This window comes from Anolis sagrei, chromosome 2 (assembly GCF_037176765.1).
Source record: "Anolis sagrei isolate rAnoSag1 chromosome 2, rAnoSag1.mat, whole genome shotgun sequence".
Lineage (NCBI taxonomy): Eukaryota > Metazoa > Chordata > Lepidosauria > Squamata > Dactyloidae > Anolis > Anolis sagrei.
Genome location: NC_090022.1, coordinates 254,140,453 through 254,168,201, shown reverse-complemented (window position 1 = coordinate 254,168,201; position 27,749 = coordinate 254,140,453). Strand labels below are relative to the sequence as shown.

General features: G+C 37.7%; 1 protein-coding gene and 1 long non-coding RNA gene across 9 annotated transcripts in view; one reads left to right on the top strand and one right to left on the bottom strand.

Moving 5' to 3' along the window:
* The window catches only part of ARB2A (ARB2 cotranscriptional regulator A), a 237,773-nt gene extending 213,701 nt beyond the window's left edge, over nucleotides 1-24,072 (bottom strand). For 4 of the 8 annotated variants that reach the window (XR_010909335.1, XM_060761780.2, XM_060761783.2 and 1 more), the window contains exons 1-4: nucleotides 23,912-24,072; nucleotides 20,881-21,004; nucleotides 16,068-16,169; nucleotides 11,060-11,160 (exon numbers count right to left, since the gene is read on the bottom strand). Coding sequence is in view for 7 of the 8 variants with exons in the window: in XM_060761780.2 (XP_060617763.2) it covers nucleotides 11,060-11,160; nucleotides 16,068-16,169; nucleotides 20,881-20,986 (309 nt within the window). In the remaining variant the exon portion in view is untranslated. Of the gene's footprint in view, nucleotides 1-11,059; nucleotides 11,161-16,067; nucleotides 16,170-20,799; nucleotides 21,005-23,911 lie in introns of those variants that run through there. The other 4 variants (XM_060761781.2, XM_060761782.2, XM_060761785.2 and 1 more) reach the window with 4 other exon arrangements.
* Nucleotides 24,073-24,177: 105 nt separating this feature from the next.
* LOC137096143 (uncharacterized) lies at nucleotides 24,178-27,073 on the top strand. Its single transcript, XR_010909337.1, has 2 exons — nucleotides 24,178-24,250; nucleotides 26,197-27,073. It is a non-coding gene; the product is annotated as an uncharacterized lncRNA (long non-coding RNA).
* Nucleotides 27,074-27,749: the final 676 nt, after the last annotated feature.

Here is a 27,749-nt window from a genome sequence, read left to right as displayed (position 1 = left end):
GCCTTCACTCAGTGGAAGTGAAAGACTGACTGAATTCATGGAAACCAAGAAAACGGTTATAGAAAAAAAAATACTACTTGATTTGCAACCACAGAACAAATTTACTAGATCATCTAGGAGGGCATAAAGGTGGAAAGGCTGGTTTAAATATGGTCTTTGGGGAGAATGAAACAGTGAAAGTATGATACTAACTGCTAAGCCGTTTTTTAAACCTCACTTCAAATTTGCAACAAGTAATCGTAAAGAGAACTCATTCCAATTACAGCTCAAGTCCATGGAATTATAACATTCTTGGCTGTTGTATCAAACAGGTAAAATTTTAAAGCACCATACTTTGCAAAGAAAAAGAAGAAAGAAAGAAAATAGGCAAACTCCCCTAGCACCAGCTCACAAGCTCCAATTACTGCTGTCCCAGTGCAGGTGGCAAAGTAAGCTAGTTGGTTAAGTGCCAGTGAAAATTGACACTGTGCGACTCTGTAGCATTTCTATGTGCCTACATTCCTTTGAACTGAAGATTATTCAGCACTAGATTAAGAATGACAACTATTCCTTATTTTTCTTTGCAAATAACTTTGATATAAATTAGATTTCCAGACCTTCACAATAGCAGCAAAAATTCAGCCATTTAAAAGAGTACAACTACGAGTAGTGAGTTAATTTAAGATATGCTTATCTCAAAACAGCATGTTAGAAACATGCACCCAGTATAATTGTACCCCTGAGGTCTAAGTGTTTATACTTCACTGAATCATTTTCTTTTTTATGAAAACAGTAAAGCAGTTAGATTTCCACAATCTCAGACATTGAGAGTGAAGAATCACTGAGGCAAACATAACAGCAATAAAGGATACAAAATTTGTTTGTGCCAACTACCAGCTAACTTCTGGTGGAAAACAAATTGCGTATCTGCAGCTGAACAGTTTTATCCAAGATGCATCACACAATATGGGTCAGGCTGCAGACAAAGTAAAGTTCTAACACAGCACAGTTCAGAATACATCTGATGCTGCATGATGGAGCTGAAGAAGGGCAAAGAAGGTTATGAAGCATTTTACAACATTACCAGTTAACATAGTCTCAACTGCAGTTTAGGTCCGAATCTTTACTTTTCAGCTTTATTTAAAATCGTGGTATAATAGAGATTTGTTCTATCCATTTTGTCAGCAGTGAAGTCATCTAGATTAGTGATTCCCCAACATTTGGTCCTCCAGGTATTTTGGATTTCAGCTCCCACAATTCCTAACACCTGGTAAGCTGGCTGGAATTTCAGAGAGTTGAAATCCAAAACACCTAGAATTCCAGAGGTTGGGAAACACTGTTTTAGATAATGTCTTCTTAAACTGTGGGTCCCAGCCCCAAATGGAGTCCCCTTAGCTCAATGTTGTGGTTGTGAAAAATCTGGCAAAAGTAAAAGGTTTCTGAATGTCACCTAGACATTTACTAAAACTGTTAGCAACGATGTTAAGTTTTTACAGTAGACTCAGCAGGAAATGCCTCAGTTGTACTTCATAAAAAATCAGCCTATTTAGCAAGCCTTACAAATACTGATTTATTGCGAGTAAATGTTTGGTTTTTATACCTATTTTATTTACAAATATAACTGGGGTCATGTAAAAATGTAAAAAGGGGCTGCAAGCAGAAAGATTTAAGTAGTCCTGCTCTAGATATACCATCTATAACTTAAGTACTGCATTAATGCAAACTTGGGGTTACATAAATAATAATAATAATAATAATAATAATAATAATACTTTATTTATACCCTGCTCCATCTCCCCCAGGGGGACTCAGTGAGGCTTACATGAGGCCACGCCCATCAGTACAATACACACAATATAAAACAAAAGCATAACAAAACCAGAAAATAAAATACATAAAATAGAACATCAATATAATAAACGACACAACAATATAAAATCAACTATTAAAACACAAAAGATTTTCACTGGGCAGGGGCCAAAACTAAACTAAATTTCTATATTTAGTTTTAATACAGCACATGCTAAAGGATTAAGGAAGATAACAAAGACCAACTCTACCTAACAATAAAATAAAAATTGAATAAATTCACTGTAATTTGCCCCACAATATTCATTTTACCCTTAACTCCAAAAGTAAGTTCAAATACATTACTTTAAATACTTTTGAAAGGTATTTGTACATATACTACTGCAAGTCAGTGGTGAAAGGCAGTTCTTTATTTAGGCACCAGCAACTTTAGCGTGGATGAAAAATTGAGGCAACTGGGAATATCTTCTATGGATTGCAGAAAACGTAAGAGAAGAAAAGAGGGAAAATATTACTTTTCTTAAAATGTACAGCAAGATACCGCAAAACATATCAGAGAAGCAAAATAAGTACACTTTAGATGACCAACCCCACATGATAGCAAGGACAAGCCAAAGCTACATAGATGAGGAGCTAGTCCAATCAGTGAGAGGGACAAGGAAGGAAAACGTTGTTTCCGGCTTCTCCAATGTCAGACACTGATAAATCAATGCATCACTTCCAAAGGTGAAGGATCAGAAGACAGATTTTGGTGATTGTTTAACTTAGGGGGATAGAACACATATAACTATCTCAACCATTTGGGGCTGACCAGCCAGAGGCAATGTCCTGAGCAAGTGTTTCTTCCTCTTTGCTTGATAGGGTCTTGTAAAAGTTATGTATTTTATTTACTGTATTTGTATGCTAAGGTTAGCTGAATAATGTTGTCTCTATAGATCCTTAGACTCATTAACAGACCTAGAGTCATTTTAAATTCCATTGCCTTATGTTTTATCTCTTCAAACTATCTGAATTTGAAAATTATAATCAATATTTCATATGCAAGAGTTATTCCCAAGAGGTACTTAACAATACTTACCTCAAAACTATACTACAAATCTATATATTCTTTCTTTTACCCAGATATAACATAGCATGTATTTTCAGACCACAGTTTACCTATTATCTAATCTGTCCAAATGGAAATAACACTTAGAAATCCTCTGCAGTGAAAGATGGCTGTGCTGATAAAAGGAAGAAAACTCATATAAGCACATAAACTCAGTACTTCAATTATTTTACACGTCATATGCCTGGAACAGTTCATAAATACTGATCATGTTGTACATCTACAGGGTCAAAAACTCATTGTTGTTAACAATTTACAAAACCTATTAGATATGAAATCCCCTTCTATGCAAAGTGAAAATAATAAACACACTACTCCAGACAAACCAGAAATGTATACAAATTTCAAAAATGTATGAACTCAATAAATTTACTTTTGTTATGCAGCATTCAGTACACATTTTTTCTCCTTAACTGTGGCAGGGTATGTGCCAAAAGCACAGAATGAATTCCAAAATGACTTGCCCTGCAGCAAGTCTCAAGGGGTGAAGTTGACCTGAGGCTTGAAACTGTTGCTATTATATGCTTGGGTTGAATAAGCTCTATTTTGACCCTGAAGTGACAAACCTGCCAGAAAGTAAACAGAAGTGATGCCAGGGAACCTTCTGACATAGAAGTTTTGGATTGCAAGTTAACTAAACACTACAGGCAATGAAAAACTATCCCAAAAGTGCTTTAGAGCTGAATGAGTTTTCAAAAGGTTCTTTTCATTGGAATGCAGGGCTGAAGAGAAGAAAAGAGGGAAAATAAGTGGTTTTGTATGAAAATGTCAGTGTGTATATCAAATTACTGGTGCTACAAATGGTATTGACTATCTATAGTAGTTTGCATATTGATGGTAAGAAAGTAGGATTCCTGCCCTTACATATGACTCCGTTCAGGACTTTACTATCATAAACGAAAGTCTGCTGTCATCTGGCAAATTTTCTCAAACTGACCTTTCATTTCTGCCTAAACCAAATTGTATCAGGGATACTCTTCTTGAGCAGTAAGATCTGGAACCTTCCCATCACAAGAAGCTGAAGTGAGGAGAGAACCAAATGTTAAGGACTGCCTTAACTTCTCCCCCTCTCTAGCTGCATTAACTCAAGGTATCAACTAAAACCTGAGTAGAAGATGACCATTAGAGTAGAAGATGATCTCCTCTGGAAGTTTTTAAGTTAAGTTGTTATCTGTCAGGAGTGCATGGCAGAGGGTTGGATGTCCTCGTGGTCTCTTCCAACTCAATGATTCAATGATTTCTTTTCTGTAAACAGGTAAGCAACTATAGCCTTCTAGCTGTTCTTGTACTACAATTCCCATCAGCTGCAGCCAACAGAGGTATGGTGAGGCGAAAACAGGAGAGGCATAGTTGGCTACCCATTTTTGAATTATCTCCCTAGTTTGGGGCGAGAACTCTCATTGTGTTCATTTAGACATGCTGTTTTGTAATATTTAACATTATCAGATTAAGCTTTAGCTTCATACAATTTTCTCATCAGAGAAATCTGAAACTTCTACTATCATTTTGTGCCAAATCCCAAACTTCAGTTATTTTTATTTTAGATCGACACAAACCAGTTCATGTTCTAAGATATAAAGTCGGAGTGTTTCAGATCGCCACAATTAAAATTAACCTAGTTTACCCAGGTTCAGATGAAATGACAGCCACATTTAAAGGAAAACAAAAGCAAAACTTGCTGCACCTATTGCAGCTGTGCTGGAGAAAGCCATGGATATACTAAAGTCTCAAGTTGATTACTGCTCATTTGCACAGTACTAAACTATAAATAAGCATTACATACAAACCAGCCCTCCATACTTCACTGGCTGCTGTTAGTAGGAAAGGAGAAAAGAAAACAGTGATTTTAAGGCATGAGCCACATTGCAGAGGGGACAGAAGTGACTAAAAAACATGAATGTAATTTTGGGAAGCACATTCATGTTTCTCATTAAGATGTTATTCCATCTTATAAGACACTTGTACAATCCTCAACACAAATGTGAGTGAGATTTAGCTGTCTCACTCAGGTTAAGCATAACTTGAGCATTAAGTGGAATATGTCATCCTGTAAGTAACACCAGGAACACATCTTACCAAGATGTATCTTTTAATATAAGCTAGCTTTAATATATTTTGCTCCAACTGAGCCCTACATAATAACTTTAAAAAGGGTGGGGGGGGGGGCATAACATCAAGTAGTACAGTCTAGGAGCACCCCCACACTGCCATTCTGTCTCTCTCCCACTCTGCAACTACAGTAGCTCTGTACCATCTGCAGCCAGATGCCTCTGCTCCCAGGCAATCCTAGAGCGATGGAGGCTTCAGCTGCTGCAGCAGCAATGGTGCCTTATTTAAATTGTTAATTTTTAAGCATCCTAGTAAGTTGTTCTGAATAATATATAACCAGAGTTTGAAACCTATAGTTTTAAAAACCTCTCGGCTCACTGATATCATGAGATAAAGAGATGTCACCATATTCCCAAAAAAACACCAAACCTCAATATTTAATGTAAAAGTGCTAATATAAACAAAACATCTGGTGTAAGCATTCCAAAACCTCTTTAACCTTTAAGAAAGCCAAGTATACAAGGGTTATAATCCAAGTATTGCTGTTCTTTCTCTTGAAAAAGATACCTCCATCTATGTTTTCCTGATGCTCTCTTCCAAAAGAAAAACAAAACGCTTCATTTTCAAAATAATGAATTTTAAAAGTCACATGCATGATTCTGTGACTGGACTGTTGATCCTCCTTCCTTTCCTGTCTTCCCTCCTTCCTGACGGAAGGTGGTTTACGACTGCAATTATTCAATATTTCTTGCCAACTTAATAACAGTAATTTTTGCATACTACAATGAAATTACAGCTCATCCAACTACCGTATGGCTGTACCAACTGCGAGGTAAGAGCTAATTCCTTTTCACTCATATTTACAATCTCCACGTTGACATTTAAAATAAGATACTAATGTCTACCATTTCTTCACTGAAACCTCACTAGCCTTCTGTACCTCTCAATCATTAATAACAAGGAAGCTTCTATTAGCATCAGTGTGTTGACAGTAACAACCCAATGTTTCATGAAGAAGTCTTTCCAGCGTTGCCTGCAGATGCAAGGGACTAAATCTTAGAATTTCAGCATAGAAAGTATGGAACTTAGCAACAGCCCTGATAGCCAAAGGAAAGCTTGCCTACTTCACCTATGACAGCAGAAGAATATAATCCCAATACAATCAACTACTATATTAAGAGAATGAAAAAAAAACCATATGTGAATAGAATAACTTTTTGTTATAAAATTCCATATATTCTGAACAACTCTGATGCATTCTTTTGTGAAACTGTTGAGATTAGTTACTTTTAAGTATGTTTTATTTTTATCTGTGACTTCCTCTTGATGTAACTAATATGTTTATTGTTTTGCTCTGCTTTATGTATTTTTATTTGTTCTTTTGAGTTTTGACTTAATTTTTCCTGAATTATTTGCATGACTTATTATTTATTCTGTTCTTCCTTGCTGTAAGTCCCCTTGAGGAGAGGGGGCAGAATGTAAATAAAGACTTATTATTATTATTATTATTATTATTATTATTATTATTGCATATATCTGTGTTTTATGCCAGTTTTGTTGTTGTATGCCAATGAAGGCTGTGTGTGTGAACAGAATAGCTTTAGTGTCATTGTACATTGTACAATGAAATTAAATGCTTTCCCCAGCACACATCACAAAAACAGTACACTCATCCCCCCACACTCCAACCACCATTGCACAGCCCCCAATGCGACATCAATGCAAAACCATGGAGTTCAATATAGTTACAGCTCTAGGATAAAAGCTATCTCTCAGTCTGTTTGTCCTTGTATTTGTCACCCTGTACAAATACCCTGTATTTGTACAGGGTATTTGTACCATTTACCATTTACCATTTGCCAGATGCTAATATATTTTTTAAAAAAAGAATATGCCAGGTGAGATGGATACTTAAGAATGCTCTGAGCTTTCTTAATGTTGCAGAACTTATAAAGTTCTTCTAAAGAGGAAAGGGCAACCAATGATTCAAAGCTAATGAAAGACCAAAGGAAAACAAGGATGCTTGACAATTAGTCACAATGCATCAAGGTTGTAAGGAAGTTGTGAAAGTACTATAGTATATTATCAAATATATTCCAGTATCAAAGCAGAAAGACTGTTGCCTGATATTACACAGGTTTCAAGTAGTTGTATCCCATTTAATGGGCAAATTCCATTCTGGGCTTTCATTTCTAGAGCTATTTGAATCTTAAGCAGACTTTAAATATCAGATCCTATAATTTGTCCTTGTAGAACTGTTAATTTCCTTATCACAATATGCAAGGTTTTTTCTTTGCTTCACCAAATCTACTATCCCTAATTAATCAATGAGGAAAAAGACATACTTATAAGCGCTTGGAATTTTTCTAGCATGACTCTCGATGGACTCTTGCATTAGATCATTTCCTCTTAAGAAATGTCCAGCTTTTTCTTCCAATCAACAAAATAGTTCTATTACATTGACTAGTCCTATTAAATTGAGCTCATGTCTAAACACAAATGGATGATGTTGCTTCAACGGAAAAACTTGTCATTGACAGATATTCTAAGTTATCTTCAGTTGCTCAAAATGATGGTGACAGATTACACCATCATGAAACAAGGTCTTCTAATTTGCCAGTTACTGAGCCAGAGCTACACCATATTGCCTGTCAATCTAGGCTAAAAGTATTGCTAACTTGTGATCATCTCATGAATTTAGTATTAAATGACAATCCAGAAAATTCACATTCAATTACATTTGATCAAGATATGCCTTAGAAAGTAAACCTCGTAGCTCTGGAACAGAGTCATTCTTCTGAATTAACAACCCATACAAAAATGATAACTTCTTCCCAATTTACCACCTTCAAAAATTATGACTAATCCTAACCCATTTAGACTGCAGAATATAGTTCCATCTGTTGACATCACTGCCCCTGATTCCCAGATAGCTCTAGTGCTCTCTAAAGCCAAAGGTGCAGAGAAAGACTGCATTAGAAGAGATGAAGAAGGTTTTGGATCTGATCAGTTCTGCAGAATTATTCTTATGGTGCCAGGAAGATAATCTCCTGCAACATCGTTGGCTGTGTAAATAAGACCATTAAGTCTGTTAGCATATTTTGTTCTTTTGATGTGATATTGTTGCAGGAAACTTGGTTACCAATAGCATGGCCCCGAATGACTTGGCTGTTTATACATTGAAAGCTATTCAGGTAAATAAGAGAAGATACCCTAGCGATCGCCATGTATTTTTAACATCAACTTCACTGACGGCTAAGGTAATCACTTTGAATAAGCCTGAACATCTAATATTTGGGATGTTTCTAAAACTAAACACTAAAAGCATCATCACTGTTACCATTTATATTCTCCCATTTGAACCTCAGATGGAAGACACCTGGCTAAATGTTGAGCATTATGTTTTTCCTCTAGTTATAAAGTTCCCTGCTGCATACATATACTCCATGAGTGATCTAAATATTAGAACTGGACCAAATGGCAACACGTTAGAAGCCAAATATCCAGTATTAAGTAAATTAAAGGGGAATATGTTCTTCCCTACTAAAAACCCAAAAGAGCTGAAATTTTATTTTGCTTATTTCTATTTGGCCAACTGCAATTTAGGATGAATTTATTAATTGTAAATGGTGTGGCCTTTGAAGATTGTATGGACATATTTACTTCCTCTGACTATGTGAATCTAGTACAGTGGACTACTGTTTTGCTTCTAGAAATGCTTTTAGTTACTGGGTTGTTGTGAGTTTTTCAGGCTTTATGGCCATGTTCCAGAAACATTCTTTCCCAATGTTACACCTGCATCTGTGGCAAGCATCCTCAGAGGTTTTTTCAGAGATCTGTTGGAAATGAAGCAAGTGGAATGTTCTCTTTTCAAAGATAATTCTGGCAAAATCCACTCTAATCAGAAGCAAGCAATTGTGGTGCCAAATTGTAAGAAAGGTCAAGCCACCAAACCTATTAATCAGCTATCAATAATGGGAACATTATATGCTCATTTACTACATAGCAGACTGATTTCCTTTTTTTAATTCTAATAACATTCTTAATGAGGCACAAGCTACATTTAGATAGAAATATTTAACTTTTTCTAGGCCTCTGGAAGGCAAACCTTTTGTTGCTTTTAAGGACCTAAAATAAGCATTCGATTCCATCTTCAGAACCACATTATGAAAGAAGTTGGATAATTTTTGGTTGACAAAAGATTTTTGCTTACTAAGGCTTTATATAGCAACTTACCAATAGGATGCCAAATGACCAGCCACTGCCAGAAGGGATAGAGAGTTTCATCTATGCTGACGATTGTGCCATCACTGTTCATGCAGGGAACTTTGAAATGGTTGAACAGAAGCTCTCCAAAGTTTTAGGCACTCTTACTGTCTATTACAGGGAAAATTAGCTGATTCCTAATCCATCTAAAACACAGCCATGTGCCTTTCATCTGAAGAACAGACAAGCATCTCGAGCTCTGAGGATGACCTGGGAAGGAATCCCACTAGAGCACTGTAGCACACCAAAATACCTGGGAGTCACTCTGGACTGTGCTCTGACTTACAAGAAATACTGCTTGACTATCAAGCAAAAAGTGAGTGCTAGAATCATATCATACAAAAACTAACTGGCACAAACTGGGGAACGCAACCAGATATAATGAAGACACCTGCCCTTCTACTTTGCTACTCTGCTGCTAGGTGCACATGCTCAGTATGGAATACATCTCACCATGTTAAAACAGTGGATTTGGCTCTTAATGAGACATCCTGCGTTATCACAGGATGTCTATCCCCAACACCACTGGAGAAATTATACTGCTTAGCCAATACTGCTAAATGGGGCTATAAAGTGTTGTTCACTACATGTGAGGGTTGAGAAGAACAAACCACAGTGCACCCACTACAATGCAGTCTGAGCCCTGCCACATGCACATTGGAGGACCTTCTTACAGTGACACTAGAGGCACTTGAAGTGGTCAGCTTCCGGTCAAAGGAAATTAAGCACAATGCCAAGTTTTTAACTTTGTTTGTGGGTTTTTAATACATTATAACTGTATTCTCAATTTGCTTCTGACACGATAAATAAATAAATTAAATTAAATAGAATCCTCTGGTGCTCCTATACAATTTGACAACAGCTACAACAGCAAAGAACAAAAGCTATTTGTACATACAGGTAAATGGCTTAAAAATCAGCCATGACCTATGAAATCAAGCTAAGACAGTAAAAAAGAAATCTGTGTGTGCTTTGGAATCCTACATCCAAAAATCTCTCTTACTGCAAACTTTATAAAAAGGGTATGCCTGATATGAAAAATGCTTGACGTATCATTTATATAAAATCTGGATTCTCACCTTAATTTCTCCCTCTATACATATGAAGCAGCAAGAGAATCTACTGAATGTAGAACAGTGAAGCATTAGCAAGTTTCCACTATCAATACATAAGATTTAAGAAAATATTTATGAAGTACTTCGACATAAATAAATAAATATGAATGAATGAAGAAATTGTTAAAAGTGATGATAAGGGTTTTTTTAATATATATATATATATATATATATATATATATATATATTAATTTGACATAAGATTCAAGAAAATTTACACCACATGCTAGTCAAAGTAAATGTAATATTTTTATACCAAAAATGCTCAAAGTTTATTTATGCATACTAAGAAAAAGCTAAAAAGAAAGCAGCATGCTACTCAAGTTGGCTTAAAATTGAAAATGGAAAAAATTAAAATGGAAATTGTTTCCAAAAACCTCTTAATATTTTATTGTTATGTCCATGTTATTAATGTTAATATATCTAATTTTTTACACAAAACAACTAGGTTTTTCTAAAACATTATTATATTAAAACAGAAGAGCCATTCTAGATCAATTTTTAAACAATGATACTCTACCAACACAGCTACTTCAACATTTTGTACCAAATACATTTTTTCTGTTTACTATGTACCTTAGTAAACAGAAAAATATTAGAGGAAAATTATTTTGCTTTAGAAGAATTCCTCTTTCCACCATTTAATCATGTAGAACGCTCCTAACAAACTATAAAAAATAGGCCTGTGAACCTATACTACACACAATAATTATTGTTTGTATAGAATATCTACCTCTCCAAGAGCTTCATAGCGTTTTTGGTTCCATCTATGCAAATCTTCACGGTAGTTAAACACAAATGGCTCTCCAGTTTTTATATGCCTTAACTGCCCCTCTAGAAAAAAAAAAGAACATTATATTTAACATACAGATTTACAAATAATAGTTCTCCAGAAAAATATTAACTGTATACCACACAAATACTAATTAACTCTTCAACGTTAAGGGTTGGGATCTTGTTACGTCACTAAAGGGACTTTCCTGATTCTCCTGCCCAATGAAAATACTGGTTAGTGTTTCACAAAGAGGCAGGAAAGTGTGTTGTGTGATATGATCAGAAAAATCAAACAGAATCACTATGCACAGAATGAGACAGTCTCTTAATGTGAAGCTCATTCACAGAATCATAGAATCATAGAGTTGGAAGAGATCTCGTGGGCCATCCAGCCCAACCCCCTGCCAAGAAGTAGGAAAATTGCATTCAAAGCATCTCCGACAGATGGCCTCTGTTTAAAAGTCTCTAAAGGAGGAGCTTAATTACCATAAATATTCAATAATAAAAGCAGTAATTTAGTTAGCAGAAAATGACATAAGCAGGAAAATAAATCTTAAGAGTATTTTCTTTATCAAAGCAAAAATACACAATTTTGTAACTCTGTGTGTATGTTTTTTTGTTTATGTTTGAATGCGTGTATGGAAAGATCAGTTTGGAAACTTCTGAAGTCTCCAAAGGAAAAAAGTGAACTTTATACTATCTGCAATATCCCTACCTGCAAATATACTGATAAAATAAGTGGAGTTTAACTTTTTCAGTCCTGCTATTACCTCAGTTTTAATGTGCTTTTTCCAGTTACAAACCTCCAGGGAAATGTGCTCCCCAAATTCATACCCAATATGCCAGATCTATATATACCTTTCTTCATAGAATAACTAACCCCTATTTTTCTTCCAAGACTTCTAATTTTTAAAATTCTATGTTGAGTGTCTATCCTCATTTTAAAGGCTGGTTATTGGTGAAGTTTCTCTCTCCCTGAGGAAATCATAGCACATTGTCTAGTAAGAACTGTAGCATAGTTTCAAGTGCTCTTAGGCTTTCTAGAAATGCTACCTGCTAAGAGTATATTATTGTTTTACAAATCAGAATAACAAGCACATTTTCCCCCAAATACTGAAGCATAACAAATATAAAAAGCATTAGTGCAAATGTAAAAAAATTCCACTCACACATCCCAATCTGAGGCCACTAAGATTAATAATTTATTCAACTTTAATCTAACAATCTCTATCAAATATAAGAATGATAAAACTCTTAATATTTCACTTGCATACTTCCACATTCAGATTTCATAGTACCCTCTTTAGCAATCAAATGTGCACTTTTAACTGTGTATAGAAAGGATTCTGAGATTGTACTGCTCTAAAAATAAGTAGAGAAGTAAGAGTTGAACTTCTCCTTTCAAAGAGCAGTACTTTGATGACATTTTTGGTTTCTAAGTAGCTTTCTATGAAAGCCATCAGGGTATTGAAAAGCACTGTATAAATGATTACATTTAAAGAAAGGTTTTTTCTAAAACTGAAAGAGCAAGAGAGGTTTAAGAAACTAGAAAATTTATGACAGAGTATTAAACAGAAATAACTACAAGTTTTGCCTCCCTTATCAAGAAATCTGAATTCCAAAAACCTCCAAAACCAAAAACCTTTTGTTGCTGGCTTCTGCCTTTGAGGCAGTGGCTATAGAGCTCCTACTTGTTCATCTCTCAGATACTTAGTTTCTTTCCACTCTCGCATCTCATACACAACACAAGTAGCAAACAAATAAGACGTGAGGCTAGAGAAAATCTGAGAATCTGAGATATTAAATGAGCCTCAATTGCCACCTTGAAGGCAGAAGCGATGGCTGGTGCAAAGAGAGAGAGCCTGAGGTTTGAGAGCCAAATATTTGGGACCGCTGCAGTCACTGCCTCAAAGGCAAAAGCTAGCTACTGATGGCCAAAAGTGTTGGTTTCTTGCTGTTTCACATAGTTTCAGTCTCTCTCCAGCCTTATGTCTTGTGCACAAGACAAGTAGCAAACAAATGAGACACAAGACGGGAGACAGGCACAAGCCCATCCACAAAGATAAATGAAATGGCTATGTATGCAGATGCATTCTGTATATGTATGCAGATGCATTCTGCCATCAGTAGCTAGCTGTATATCCAAATATTCAAAATAAGGAACACCTTTGGTCCCAAACATTTCAAACAAAGGGATAATCAACGTGTACCTTCATGTCTGCAGCCTCTCATATCTATAACTACGTCATATGACCATTTCAGACTTGTAGTAATGTATGATTCTCATCAGTCTATACACAGATGTTTAGTACACAGATGCCAAGACAAACAGTGCTGGAACTTGAGCAAGCTCATAGCAGCCTCCCTCCAAAAAGATGTATGTCTTCGTATACACACCTCATGAGTGCTATTTTTCTCCACATTTTATCATCATCTGGCTAAACTTCAGACTATAAACTTTGCCCTCAAATGACATGGAAGTCACATAATTTATGTGCTGTATATCCTTTGTGTACTGCAATCTGCTACAGGATGACCGTGTATCTGCTGCTTTTAGAATTACAAAAAGCAAACTATATCCTGTATGAAAAGTTTTTAAACTACCATTTTTTCCTTTGGAAAAAAACTCAACTATGAATGCAGATGAAGATTGTTAATGAAGGAAGTTTAACCGTCCTCCTCTGCTGCTCTTCTCCATCAGGTTTTCATTTTGGTTTTCACAGAAAGTCCAGCTTCTGCCACACATGTCAATAGCACTCACAGCTCAGATGGGGGGGGGGGGGGGTGATGTCTTCTTGCACAAGCAGCCCATTTCATTGAACTGTGTGAACTAGTATCTAATCGCCTATCTGGTGTTGCTTTCTGAAAGCACTTTCTAACACACCCATTGCACAGTAATTACGGACTCCACACTTTGAATCACACGCCTTCTTCTGCTGGGTTGCAGCCATTTTGTACTGCTAGATGCACAAACATTGCTTGGTGGCTGCTTGTGCAATTACCTCATTAGGGTGGCACATATGAGGGTGGAAACAACTTGAAGACATCCCCATTACATTGATGCAGGTTTTATACGTGTACGTTCACTAAAAAATTTAGCAAAAAAATTTGAACTCAGGGCATTCTTTCGTAAAAACCCTGTATTAGGGATCATATCTTTATGTGCAGTGATGCCTTTGACATAGGATCTAAGCAATAAATCATACATTTTAAAAAATATCAATGAAAGATTTTCATGAGATATGTTGTGTCCCCATACATTTTGTTATTACAACTTATGTGTGTCTCCATATCTCTTCCAAAGGGTTGGTGTAGTTTTTGCTTTGCTAGTAAAACTGAAATAGTGTCGCAAAATGATGTGCATATAATAATTTTGTGTCACCAACATGAGATGTTTGGAAAGCTCTAGTCTATAGTTTCACATCTCTCAGGTGCAGGGGAGCCCTTTCAGAGTATGCAACCTTCAGATGATGGGTAGCACATTCTAGTTTGTCCTTTTAGGACAGGAGTGATAATCTCTAGTGAGTGCATCTCCCAAAATTCATCACCATGGGATATATTGCTTATTAGTTCCACAGCTTTTGAAATTTAAGTGTTACATCCTCATCAACAAAGTAACTAGTTAAAAGTAGTGATTAGCTTGCAAAATTCTGGGTAGGGGCCAACAGGGAGTTGAAAAATCCCAGGGCATAATCTTCACAACCAAGAAGAAAACTTGTATAAGGCAAAAGCTTCCTTTGATGAGGGGGGAGGGGAGGTAAAGAGCCAGCTTTTTTTTTTTTTGCTTCAGCTGTAGGGGTCCCCTAAAACAGGTCATTTCAAACTAACTTGTTTACATAGGTAATTGAGTTATTAAACTGAAGCACTATTTTGTTTTTTTAAAAATAGACATTTAGTATAGTTCTTGTGGTATGTGCTGAATTTTATGTAAGAGTCAATTAAACACAAATATAAGCATTCTTTCAATATATCCAAACATATCAGTTTAAACAACTATAATTAGTTTAAACTTTGCAGGAAAACATGAACACACTGAAAGATGACATTCCAAAGTACACTGCCTTCTACAACATTCTAAAAATATGGCTACATATGAGATCCAAAACAGAGTATGACAAAAGCAATTCAGCTTTTGAGTAAATGTGAGCCACACAGGGTTGGCAGTCTTAAGGAGTAAACAGTAGCACAGAGACATTTCAAAACAAAATAATTTAATTTTATCTATTGTTGTTGTTTATTATTTATTTATTTATTTATTTCAGGTACTTCTACCCCGCCCTTCTCAACCCCCTAAGGGGGACTCAGAGTGGCTTTGTTGTTGTTGTTATGTTTATATCCTGCTTTTTCTTCCCACAAAGGAGACTCAAAGCAGCAACACACTTCTGTTTCATTGTCTACAATGAAATATTTCATTGCTTTCTTGATTCCCAAGAATTTCTCTATTCATTTCAGTACACATTTGTGAAAAACATAACTGTGATTAATTAGAACGCTAAAGCAAAGTCCCATTAAAACAACAAGACTGGCATTCAAATATTCTTCAATGTATTACACAGTAATTTGAATTGAAATGTAATAGGCTATTTACTAACCAATATGTTAAATAAAAACTGAATGAGATGTTTTTGTGAAGCATTGCTATCATTATTGGTCAACTGACTTCCTATTTTTAAAATACCCAAGGATAAATTGCAATAGCATACAATGTGTAATTGTGTACATCAGATAAAAATATGATCTATCAGATTATTTCTTTATAGTTTAAAAGGTTAGATCTTTATAGGTTAAAACTGTTACCTTTTTATCAGATTATTTCTTTATAATAATTCACAATTATTTCTTTAATTAAATTGTTTAAAGACAAAAAGAAGATTCCCAACAGCAAGTTATGGATCCAAACTCTGGAAATATATTAATATTTTATCATTCTAATTTGGCTTCTTAAAGCTTGTATTACTGGTACTTACTTTCATTAAAAGCATACTCAAATCCTTCAAGAGTATCAGGAAACTCAAGTGGTGGTTCATCTTTTTTCATCAGTTCATCCAAGTCTATTCTAGACAACAAATCTGGAAGGGAAAAAAAGTTGGGGGAAAGGTTGTATTTCTGTAGATTTCATGTTCAAACATATCACTCTTAACAAAAAGCAGAATCTTGAAAAATGAACCGAAAGAAGAGAAGCAATTATACAGTTTTGGTCTACTTAAACCAACAAGTCCTTTTAGATAAGCAAGATGGTTTTAACAGATCACAGACAAGATTCTATACATGCAGAGAAATATCTGAGTATAATAAGTAGGACTTCCAAAAATCATGTACTGAGTCATCATTCCTAAGAAAAGTGAGATTCAGAATTCCAGCCAGCCAGTCATGCCTTCCTCACATCCCTATTCTTCTCATCATGACAATCAAACAGGATGCAGCCAGGATTAGATGGTGCCATTTTTATTGACTTCTGAAAATCTTGCCAATTACTCCTAAACATGTTGTTCTCTCTCTCTTCACAATAGCTTGGTTTGACTCAATTTATCTCGGTATTTCTGGCTTGGTTCCATTTCTGGAAATTAAGATCCTATGTACAAAGGTAACTCGGGTATTAATCCTAATAAGATAACACTAGCAAGGATGAAAAGAAGAAAAATCCCAATATACTCTATAGGTAGGATAACTATATTAAGAACCCATAAGGTGCAAGTAAAGGCTTGAGCCTCACTGTCCAAGAAAACTACTGGTGCTTATAACCACCAGTTGGCATCTTCCACAATCTGGTGCCCTCTCAGTTTTTTGTACTACAACTCTCATCAGTACAAGTTGTTATTGTTAATGGTAAAAAAAATCATGTGAAGATTGTAGAATATTGTCCTAAATTATAGATCATGAGAGGTTCTGATACAAGAAATGCAGTACGATGCAATCATGTATTATCTTTGTAAGTAAATGTGAACTAGGACCTGTGCTGTCTTTCTGACTGCTCTGCACAATCATATACTGGCTGGTTTCTCTACTACTCATGAATTAATCCACCCTAAGGTTTACCTGCCTTGACTGCTCTCTAGAACGCAACCACACCTAGACCTGGATATTTTTAAAAGCCAGAAAAATTGTTAAATCACAAAGGGCTAATAGCTCTTTTTTATTAATGTTGCATCATCGTCGTCGTCGTCGCCATTTATAGTTGTCTGAACGAACATTCAAACCAATTCATTTAAAACAGAAATGCAACATACTTAAATGTTATTGAAATATTCCCTAAAATAAGTGTATTTTCTAGATTTGAACAGGGTCAATTGAATGTTTGCTCCTTAAGATACACACATAGCATCAAAAATACCCATATTCTTTATCAAAAGAAAAAAGTCAAGTAATAATAAAGCAAATTAAGTATGATACAACCTTTTACTTAAGATATTTTATCAGTCATCAGTGGTAAGAAAACAGCTAAAGAAAACCAGCTTTTAAAAGAAGGAGAATATGGAGAAAGAGCATTATAGACACCGAGATATGGGAATTGAGTTATCCTAGTATCTAGCAGATAGGGGAAGAGCACGTTGTATTTCCAACACTTTTTTCCACTTCCTCTCACACTGTTTTTGTTGTTGTTGTTGTTGTTAAAAATGTAATGTACAGGAAAATATCTACTTAGCTAACTGAAGTATTTCTGTATAGTTGGCATTCCACACTTGCAGGTTAAGAAGTTACAAATTTGATTATTTGTGGATTACTGTATTTGACACCTATGCCGTTGTAACAGTGAATTTGATAACACCAGTGTTGCTGAGAGGAAGTCAAGGTGTTAAGGTGGCTGAGCCCAGACATGCACACATTCTCAGCTCACTCAAGTGGGGAAAAGGGGATGGGAAGAGTGTACACACATGCGCTCACTCCCTTGCACAAGCAGGACACAAGCAAGAGATGGGGTACAAGAAGAGTGTGTGGAGGAAGGGGGTAGAAGGAAGGAGTTCATAGGTGTGAATTATAGGTGAAGGGAGGAAGATGCACATGGGTGGGAGGGGAAGGGGGGTGGGACAGGGGAAGACCTGCAAACATGTATGCTCATTCATGCGGGGAGGGGGGAAGATGGGATGGGAAGAGAACTCAGTCACTCAGTCACTTCTCCTGTTCCATTTTTCCAATTCCCTTCCCACTCCTGTCTAAGTGAGTGAGTAACCTCATGCTTACATGACTGGGTCCAGCCATGTTGCTAGTACAGGTACTGTTTTGTGTGTATTCAATATAGGTGGGGATGGGGTGGGGGGTAATTTACAAATTTTCCACTTTTTCAAGAGTTCTGCACCCCTAATCCCCACAAATGTGGAGGCCTGACTGTACTATTAGATGAAGAGTTGTAGAAACATGTAAGAGAGAGTGCACATAATACAGAAGTAATAGTCCATTCCTTTTTATTTATTTATTTATTTTTATGTTTTGCCCTGAGAACTACACCAGCATATTTTAGTTGTCACCAAAAGATGCCTCTGTTCTAGTATATTACTTTGCAGCCACACTTTTAAAACTAAAAAAGTCCAAATGATTTTTAAGGGAAAGTCTAAGGACTTGCTAGGAAAAATCTGGAAAATCTGAAACAGCAAACATCAGGACTGTAATAAAGAAAGATCTGATTGCAATCAACATCTCTTCTCAACAACCGAATACCAGTAGACATAGTCATAAGGCCCAACTCAATAACATTTTCCGTACTCATAGTGAGGCATTTTATGAACACATTATCTAGCTTCTCCAAAGTGAGTATAATTTGCTTCCAGTGATATGGATTTTCTTGAAAAGCAGTTGCTCTAAACCACTTCTTCTTCAACTGTGGGTCCGATTGCCATAACTGAGAGTCACAAAATATTTGGCAGCAGTAAAAAGTTTCTGATGGCCACCTAGTGGCTGTTTTAGACATTTACACAAATCTGACAGCAACAAAGTCCAGTGTTTATAGTGAACTCTCCAGAAAATGCTTCAGTTGTACTTCATAAAAAAATCAGCCTGCTTAGCAAGAATTGGAAATGCTGATTTATTATCAATAAGTGTTTTATTGTTAAGCTTATTTTATATTCCTATATACTGGGTTGCATAAAATAATAATAATAATAATAATAATAATAATAATAATACTTTATTTATACCCTGCCACCATCTCCCCGAAGGGACTCAGGGCAGCTAACATGAGGGCAAGCCCAAATGAAATTACAATGGAACAAAAAAAATATTGAGCAGAAAGGGATTATGAGTGGAGAAAGTTTAAACTTTCTCCTCTAAACAATATGATCTGATTTAGCATTATTGGTTTGAAAACATTCAAAGCTCTATGTGGAATTTTGTAATTACTGCATTTGGAATATTGTAAAAAAAGCACATACATTCCTTATATTTAAGAGAAAAGTTAGTACACTTGAAAAATACTTATTTTAGAACTGATATATATTACACCTCATATAATAGGGTTAGGGCTAGGGTTGCTAAAGGATAACTGTAGAATCCACAACTTCATTCACTCGATGTTTGCAGTATTTATCATTTCCATTTCAAACAGAGAAAATGTTATTCAGTACAGCTAGTAGAACATTATGTTTCAACAAAGGATGGGTGTGAGTCTGTGAGCATAAGCAACATACCATATTTTGTTTAAACTACTTGTACTTATGACGGATTTAGAAGCAATAAATTTTGCAAAATAGCAACAAGCTTAACAGTGCCTTCATTTGTTAGTCTGTTCCTCTGAGTGCTAGGTTCTGTTAATGTTTGTTCCCTTAGAAGAACAGCTAGATGCTCATATCCTATATTTAGTCCATCAAACATGATTGATGGAAGTGTAACAGCCCACATAACTATGGATAAATGTATGCAGGGGTATTGGCTGTGTAGTAAAATACAACTAACTCCAAAACCAACAAAACAGCAATACCTTTGTTTGCCAACCAAAGTGCACAAAAAACAACAATTAAGCTATTGAAGTTGCAATGTCTTTTTGTCAAAAATATCATTTTGTTTTCATATAAAGAGGAATGGTTTCAGGTAATGTTACAACAACCATAGATAAGGATAGATTTCCTGAATCTTTATTTAACTGATTTATTGGAATAAAATATATAATTGAAAGTAGTAGTAAGTCAGTGTCTTGAAACCACAACTTCTCATTTTGATTTCCACGAACCACATAAAATAAACCCCAAACACACATTGAGATATTTTTCCCGATTGTTTCACATGTGAGTTTGTTCATTAGTGATATATTTTAAAGATATATCTGGGTTGTTTTTTTTTTGTTTTTGTTTTTTGAGTGGATACAAAAGATGAAAAAATCTATGACAAGAAAAAAGCAAAAGAAAATATATGCTACATGTATAAAAGGCATGCCAACATGTCACAGGAACTATAACCTTGTCACATACACAGATTACATTTTCTAGACCAAGTATTTGAAGAACCTATATACAGAAATATTTGGAAGCATGTTCCAAATATCCTATTTTTAAATCCCCCTTTTTGGACCTAGTTTATTCATTATTCTAAAAGAGAAAATGTTGCATAAATAGATACACTTCATTTTTCCCTACATATTTCCCCATAATAGTTTAATTTCAACTGTTATTCTTTTCTACAGAAGAGAACAAGAAACCTGAAGTATGGATAGATGTTTTTAAAAAAACTCATTTCAACTATGAATGGCAGTTGTACACATCTGCACTTGCTCACCTGTTTTACTAACCACAAAATTATAGCTCATCAGAACAAGTGTACGGAGTGCCTACGGAGAAGTTCCAAATTAATTTGTACCCTTTAATGCTGTAGTCTTCTCTTTTTCATCAGGACCTCCCTGTTGGAGTTGCGCCATGCTTATCCAAATTCTCAGCCAGAGTAAAGTAAGAGAAGAAACATGCATCAATCCTGAAAAGATGAGCTGAAAAGGCAAAGGAAGTTTGAAATGGTCAGTTTAGCAGCATTTCACAACGTTTCCTGAAAATAATCAATGCAATGAAAAATAATGAAAATAATGTACAGATATGCATAGAAATTAAGAAACCGGCTGTTAGGAATTGTGGAAGTTAAAGTCCAAAACACCTGGAGGGCCAAAGTTTGCCCGTGCCTGGTCTAAAACCTGAACAGGTTATAACTCTTGATTCAATTGGATTTATCTACAACAGTGGTTCCCAACCTGTGGTCCATGGACCACCAGTGGTCCAAAAGAACGAAAATATTATCTGCGGCCTCACCATTACTACACTGTTGTCTCAAAACCACGCAGCAACGTGAACGACTGGTCTTGCAAAACCCTCTTATAGTGCCAAGGCAATGGGGATATCAGGAAGGTGAGGCTGACTAACCACAAAAGATTGCTACTACCACATCAACTCTAGATTATTAAATATGGTTTTCTGTGGGCAAGCAGAAGGCGACTACTGGATGGCATATGTTCTGTATCAGAAACTAGACCTGATGTGGTCTTTCCAATGCAATTTTCTGAATCAGCACCCGAAATAATCAAACCGAGTCTGAAGTTGACCAAAAACTGATTCGTAACCCTTTTGGTACTAATGTTGGAGAGTGGTCCCTGGTCAAAGTGGTCCCTGGTCAAAAAAAAAAGGTTGGGAACCTCTGATCTACAAGTTCATTTCTCTCTCAGCTATTAATTTAATGAGTAATTTTGCACTAACCAGCTGGATTCCAGGTGGTAAGAGGGATACCTAGCCCTCTTCCTATTGCCATCCTTGTAAACATTCTTCTACCGGGATGATATAATATGAAATACACTTGAGAAGAGACTACAACAGGGACACCATGGAAAACCCAACTCTCAGGATTATTTCCCCAGTAACTCACACCCTAAAATAACTAGTGGCATCATAACAATATAGCATCAGTGATACAGGTTGAACATCCCTTATCCAGAATCCTCCAAAATCCAGAATTGTTCACCTGAGTGTCTTCCTTTGCTTAGTTGTGGCTCAATGTGCCAACATTGTTCCATGCACAAAATGGTTGCTTATAAAGCTACCTCCACACTATGTGAGTAAGGTGGACAAGAAGCATAAAGGAACGTTGTGTTCAGACTTGGAACCCAAAATATCTCCTTATGTAGAGTGTCTGCAGAAACAACATGGAGTTAAGGACATGGCTTAATTTAGAGGGATAGTATGATAGCTGGATCCGGAAGCTCAGAGCGTTATGCACATCTTGCAACGGCAGTTGTGAATAAGGGAAGGAGAGAACGGCACACTGAGGGAGGGAATATACAATTGCATCTGGTGGAAGGATAGAAAGGAGGGGAAGGTTAGGATAAGGTTTAGGGTAAGGGTTTGGAGTTAGGCTTAGGGCAGTGGTTCTCAACCTGTGGGTCCTCAGATGTTTTGGCTTTCAACTCCCAGAAATCCTAACAGCTGGTAAACTGGCTGGGATTTCTGGGAATTGTAGGCAAAAACACCTGGGGACCCACAGGTTGAGAACCGCTGCCTTAGGGTAAGGTTTGGGGTTTGGGTTAGAATTAGGGTTAAGGGTTAGGGTTACGGTAAGGGTTAGGGTTTTAGCATTAAAGAACTCTTACATTCCTTCTGTAATATCTGTGTTACATTCTGCGTTGCGCAAACAGCATTCCCGAGGGAGCGAAGTGCAAACAGTGTAACATTCAGAGCTTCCGGACCCAGCTTTCATAGTATTACCTCATTTATGATGTTGTAGGTTTTTTGGGCTGTATGGCCATGTCCTAGAAGCATTCTCTCCTGACGTTTTGACTGCATCCGTGGCAAGCATCCGCAGAGCCTCTGAAGATGCTTACCACAGATGCAAGCGAGACATCAAGAGAGAATGCATCTAGAACATGGCCTAACAGCCCGAAAAACCTACAACAACCCAGTGATTCCGGCCATGAAAGCCTTCGACAATACATGGCTTCATTTATTTAGGATTTCCAAAAGCTGGGGACAGGATCCAAAACATCTCAAGACTCAAGCATATCGGGTATGGGCTACTCAATCTATACCAGGCCTGTTGTTTACAAAACTACCTTCACAGTATGTGTGTAAGGTGGACAAAAACCATAAAGGACAGTTGTGTTGAGACTTGGGTCCCAAAATATCTCATTATGTAGAGCAGGGGTCTTCAAACTAAGGCCCGGTGGCCAAATGCGGCCCTCCAAGGTCATTTATCCGGCCCTCGCTTAGGGTCAACCTAAATCTGTAACGACTTGAAAGCACACAACAACAACAATCCTATCTCATCAGCCAAAAGCAGGCCCACACTTCCCATTGAAATACTAATAAATTTATATTCATTTTAATTATTGTATTGTTTTTAAGCGGTTTTTGAACTACAAATCCATGTGCAGTGTCCATGGGAATTCATGTTTTTTTCAAATTATAATCCGGCCCTCCAACAGTTTAAGGGACTGTGACCTGGCCCTCTGTTTAAAAAGTTTGTGGACCCCTGATGTAGAGTGTCTGAAGAACCAAGGTACAGTTAAGGACATGGTTTCATTTATCTAGGATTTCTAGGAGAGATAATACAAAACATTTTAGGCTCAAGCATTACAGGGAAGAGATAATCTATACCAGGTCTGAGCAAAGTTGGGCCCTCCCTCCAGGTGTTTTGGACTTCAACTCCCACAATTCCTCACAGCCTCAGGAAAGGTCCTGAGGCTGTGAGGAATTGTGGGAGTTGAAGTCCAAAACACCTGGAGGGAGGGCCCAACTTTGCTCAGACCTGCTTTGGATCATGGTTTGGCTTCCCTGACAGGCAGGCAGGCAGGCGGGCAGGCAGGTCCAAGGAGGCCTTGAAGGCTGAGCCTCCCGCTCTGTCTCCTCTCCTCGCGTACCTGCGGCCTTCCTTTCACACGCAAGGGGGCGGGGCCTTGTTACCGGGAGACGCGCCGCCGCCGCCGCCGCCGCTGGCCTGGCTGCGTGTCGTCCACCAGAGGCTTTGGTCCCGCCCTTTCCTTTCCTCCCCTTCGCCAAGAAGCTGGAGGAATCCTCCGAGTTCCACTTCCGGGCCTGGGGAGGGGTGGGTGACGTCACACACACACCGCGGCGTCGTTCGGAAAAGGTTCAGCGTGGCTGTCAGCGCAGTCCGGGCGGAAGTGGACGGGAAAGGACTTCGTGCCTTGGCACGGACGGAGCATGCGCAGAGTCTGAGCGCCTGCAATACACTGCCTCGGGTCAGATTGTAGCCCTGGCTTGGGCAGATTGCAGTAAATTAAGACAATGGCCTTATATTCTCGGACAACTAACTGTATTCCAAGAGACAGGAACTGGTTTTTTTTTTGGGAAGAAAGGATTGTAAATCTGAAACACAAGCGGAATTAAAAGGTTTTAAGTAGCTAGGACCCCTTCCACATAGTTGTATCCCATATTTTCTGCTTTGAACTGGGATATATGGCAGTGTGGACTAAGGGCCCTTCCGCACAGCCCAATTTCCCAGAATATCAAGGCAGAAAATCCCACATTATCTGAGTGTGGACTCAGGGCCCTTCCACACCGCCCTATATCCCAGAATATCAAGGCAGAAAATCTCACATTATCTGCTTTGAACTGGAATATATGGCAATGTGGCCCTAGCTAACCCAGTTTCAAGCAGATATTGTAGGATTTTCAGCCCTGATATTCTGGGTTATAGGGCTGTGGGGACTCAGATAACCCAGGCCCCTTCCACACAGGCCTATAACCCAGAATATCAAGGCAGGAAATCCCACATTATCTGAGTGTGGACTCAGGGCCCTTCCACGCAGCCCTATATCTCAGAATATCAAGGCAGAAAATCCCACATCTGCTTTGAACTGGAATATATGGCAATGTGGCCTTAGATAACCCAGTTTCAAGCAGATATTGTAGGATTTTCTGCCTTGATATTCTGGGTTATAGGGCTGTGGGGACTCAGATGACCCAGACCCCTTCCATGCAGGCCTATAACCCAGAATATCAAGGCAGGAAATCCCACAATATAATCATAACCATCATCTTTATTTATACCCTGCCACCAGGCCTGTAGCTGAGGGGAAGGGGGGTTAGGGGTTCAACCCCCCACCCGAATGTTTTCAGGTTAAAAAAACCCACCCGGTTTACTCATGAATTTTCACTGGTTAACCAAATCCCTATGCTAAGTCTATGAGACGCAAAAAAGTAAGAGTCCTTCTGGAACTGCAAGCACCAGGCCTGTAGCCGGGGGAGGGGGGGTTAGGGGTCAACCCCCCCCCCCCCAAATTTTCTGGCTACGGCCCTGCCACCACCATCTCCCCAATGGGGACTCGGGGTGGCTAATATGAGGCCAAGCCCAAAAATAATACAACAAAAGAATATACAAGACAATAGAAAATAAGCTCAACAAATACATAATACAACAAAATAAATCAAACAATGCAAAATAACATAATAAAATCAGTCAGGGTGGGCCAAATATACAAAATACAATGCTAAAAAACGTTAAAATGTTAAAACCCTGGGTGAGATAGGAAGTATAAAAGGTGTATTTGTAAAGGAGGAACCCGTGACGGGGGAGCAGTGGGACTTTGGCTTCATTAGGGTAGGGGAAAGTGCATCTGCTTTGAAATGGGTTATCTGAGTCCACATTGCCATATAATACCGTTCAGTGTGGATTTTATGCAGCTGTATGGAGGGGGATCGAGTTCAAAGCAGATATTGTGGATTATCTGGGTTATATGGCTGTGTGCAGTTTCTAACTGCATTTATATGGCAGTGTAGATCCAGCCAGTGTTTGCGAGCTTCCAGCTCCAGTTTGTTTAGAAGTGAAAACCCACTGTTCCCAAGAAACTCCTGTTCTCATTATGAAAGCAGAGGGTGAATCCACACTGTAGAATTAACACACTTTGACACCATTTTAACTGCTATGGCTGAATGCTATGGGGTCCTGGGATTTGTAGTTTAGTGAGGCGGCAGCACCCTTTGGCAAATATTACAAAACGACCATTATTCTATAGCATTGAGTCCTGGCAGTTAAAGTGCTGTTAAACTACATTAATTCTACAATGTAGATGCACCCTAATCAGGTCAGGCTTAATGGACAGCCTTCCAAGTAAATCTACCTAAGAGATTTGAGCATCTTGTATGCAGCAGTTTGATCATCATTATTGTTATTGTTAATTTATAGGGCACCATCAACATACGTTCAGCAAAGGATAAGAGGGATCCTCTCACTTCTGCAAGAGTCTACCGTGTACCATGCAGCTGTGGACAAGTCTACATAGGGACCACCAAATGCAGCGCACAAACACGAATCAAGGAACATGAAAGGCACTGCAGACTACTTCAACCAGAGAAGTCAGCCATAGCAGAGCACCTGATGAACCAACCTTGACACAGCATATTATTTGAGAACACAGAAATGCTGGACCACTCTCACAACCACCATGTCAGACTACACAGAGAAGCCATTGAAATCCACAAGCATGTGGACAATTTCAACAGAAAGGAGGAAACCATGAAAATGAACAAAATCTGGTATTAAAAAACTCTAAAATTACAACAGCAAAACAGCAGAGAGGAAACAATCTGGACATCTAATCACCTCTCAACAAAAGATTGCCCCAGGCACTGCCAGGCCATCAAATGCTAATCAAGGTGGTCAGTTGAAACATTCACACCTAGCTCCAGCAGACAAGAGTTCTTTGTCCCACCCTGGTCTTTCCACAGATATATAAGCCCACTTTCCTAGTTCCAACATACCTCACTACCTCTGAGGATGCTTGCCATAGATGCAGACGAAACGTCAGGAAAGAATGCCTCTAGAACATGGCCATATAGCCCGAAAAAAACCTACAGCAACCCACTTCAAGATCTTTCCATTTTCATTCAGGTTCACGAACAACAGAAATAACCATAATTATGTGCTATGCCTTTGACAGGTATGTTATTTAGATAACATGGATCTGGCATTTATTCTATGCTGTGGTTAGTTCCACCTTCATCACTATTTTGGAATTGGATTGTTTTCATTGACAGGGATGGTCCAAGTCCAGTTTTTGTTTGTTCACTACATAGACACATGGAAGCTATGCAACTGAAACTACTTTGCTGCTGAATGTATCATTCCATGTTACAATTACCTTGCTGGCATCTAATGCCACCCACAAAGAATGATTTCCAGGAAAAACCTTAGGAGGAACTTTGAAGGTTGCCTAGCTCAACTCCATGCAGGGCAATAATAGGCAAAGCACTCCCTTCTATTCCTGCTCTATTCTTGTTCTATATATCTCTGTAACGGAAAAACTAATTATAATGGAGGTTTTGTCTATATTTATTAATGTTGCTTTTATGACATGGGCAGGCGGAGTTGGCAACTATTGATTGGTCTATGCACCACCATGGTTGCGTAGCCTCTGCAGTAGAAATGTATCCATTTTAGAGTGGCTAGCAAGAAAAAGGGGCAGAGCTAGCTGAAAAGAAAAGAGGGAACATTTTAAAAAATGATTCAGTCTCTAGCCAGGGGAAGCTAGAGTGAAGAGGTTCCAAATTTAAGTTTGAGTCTTCAGTTGTGATACTGAAGTAATAAAGGGGCCACTTTGAATCGGTCTCTAGTCTGGGACCTAGAGGGAAGAATATCCTTGTATAAGATTGTGCCTCCAGTTGTGGCACTGAAGTAATGAGAGAGTATTTTGAGTCTTAAGTCCTCAATCAGGTGGAACTGAGAGACAGAGTCCTTTG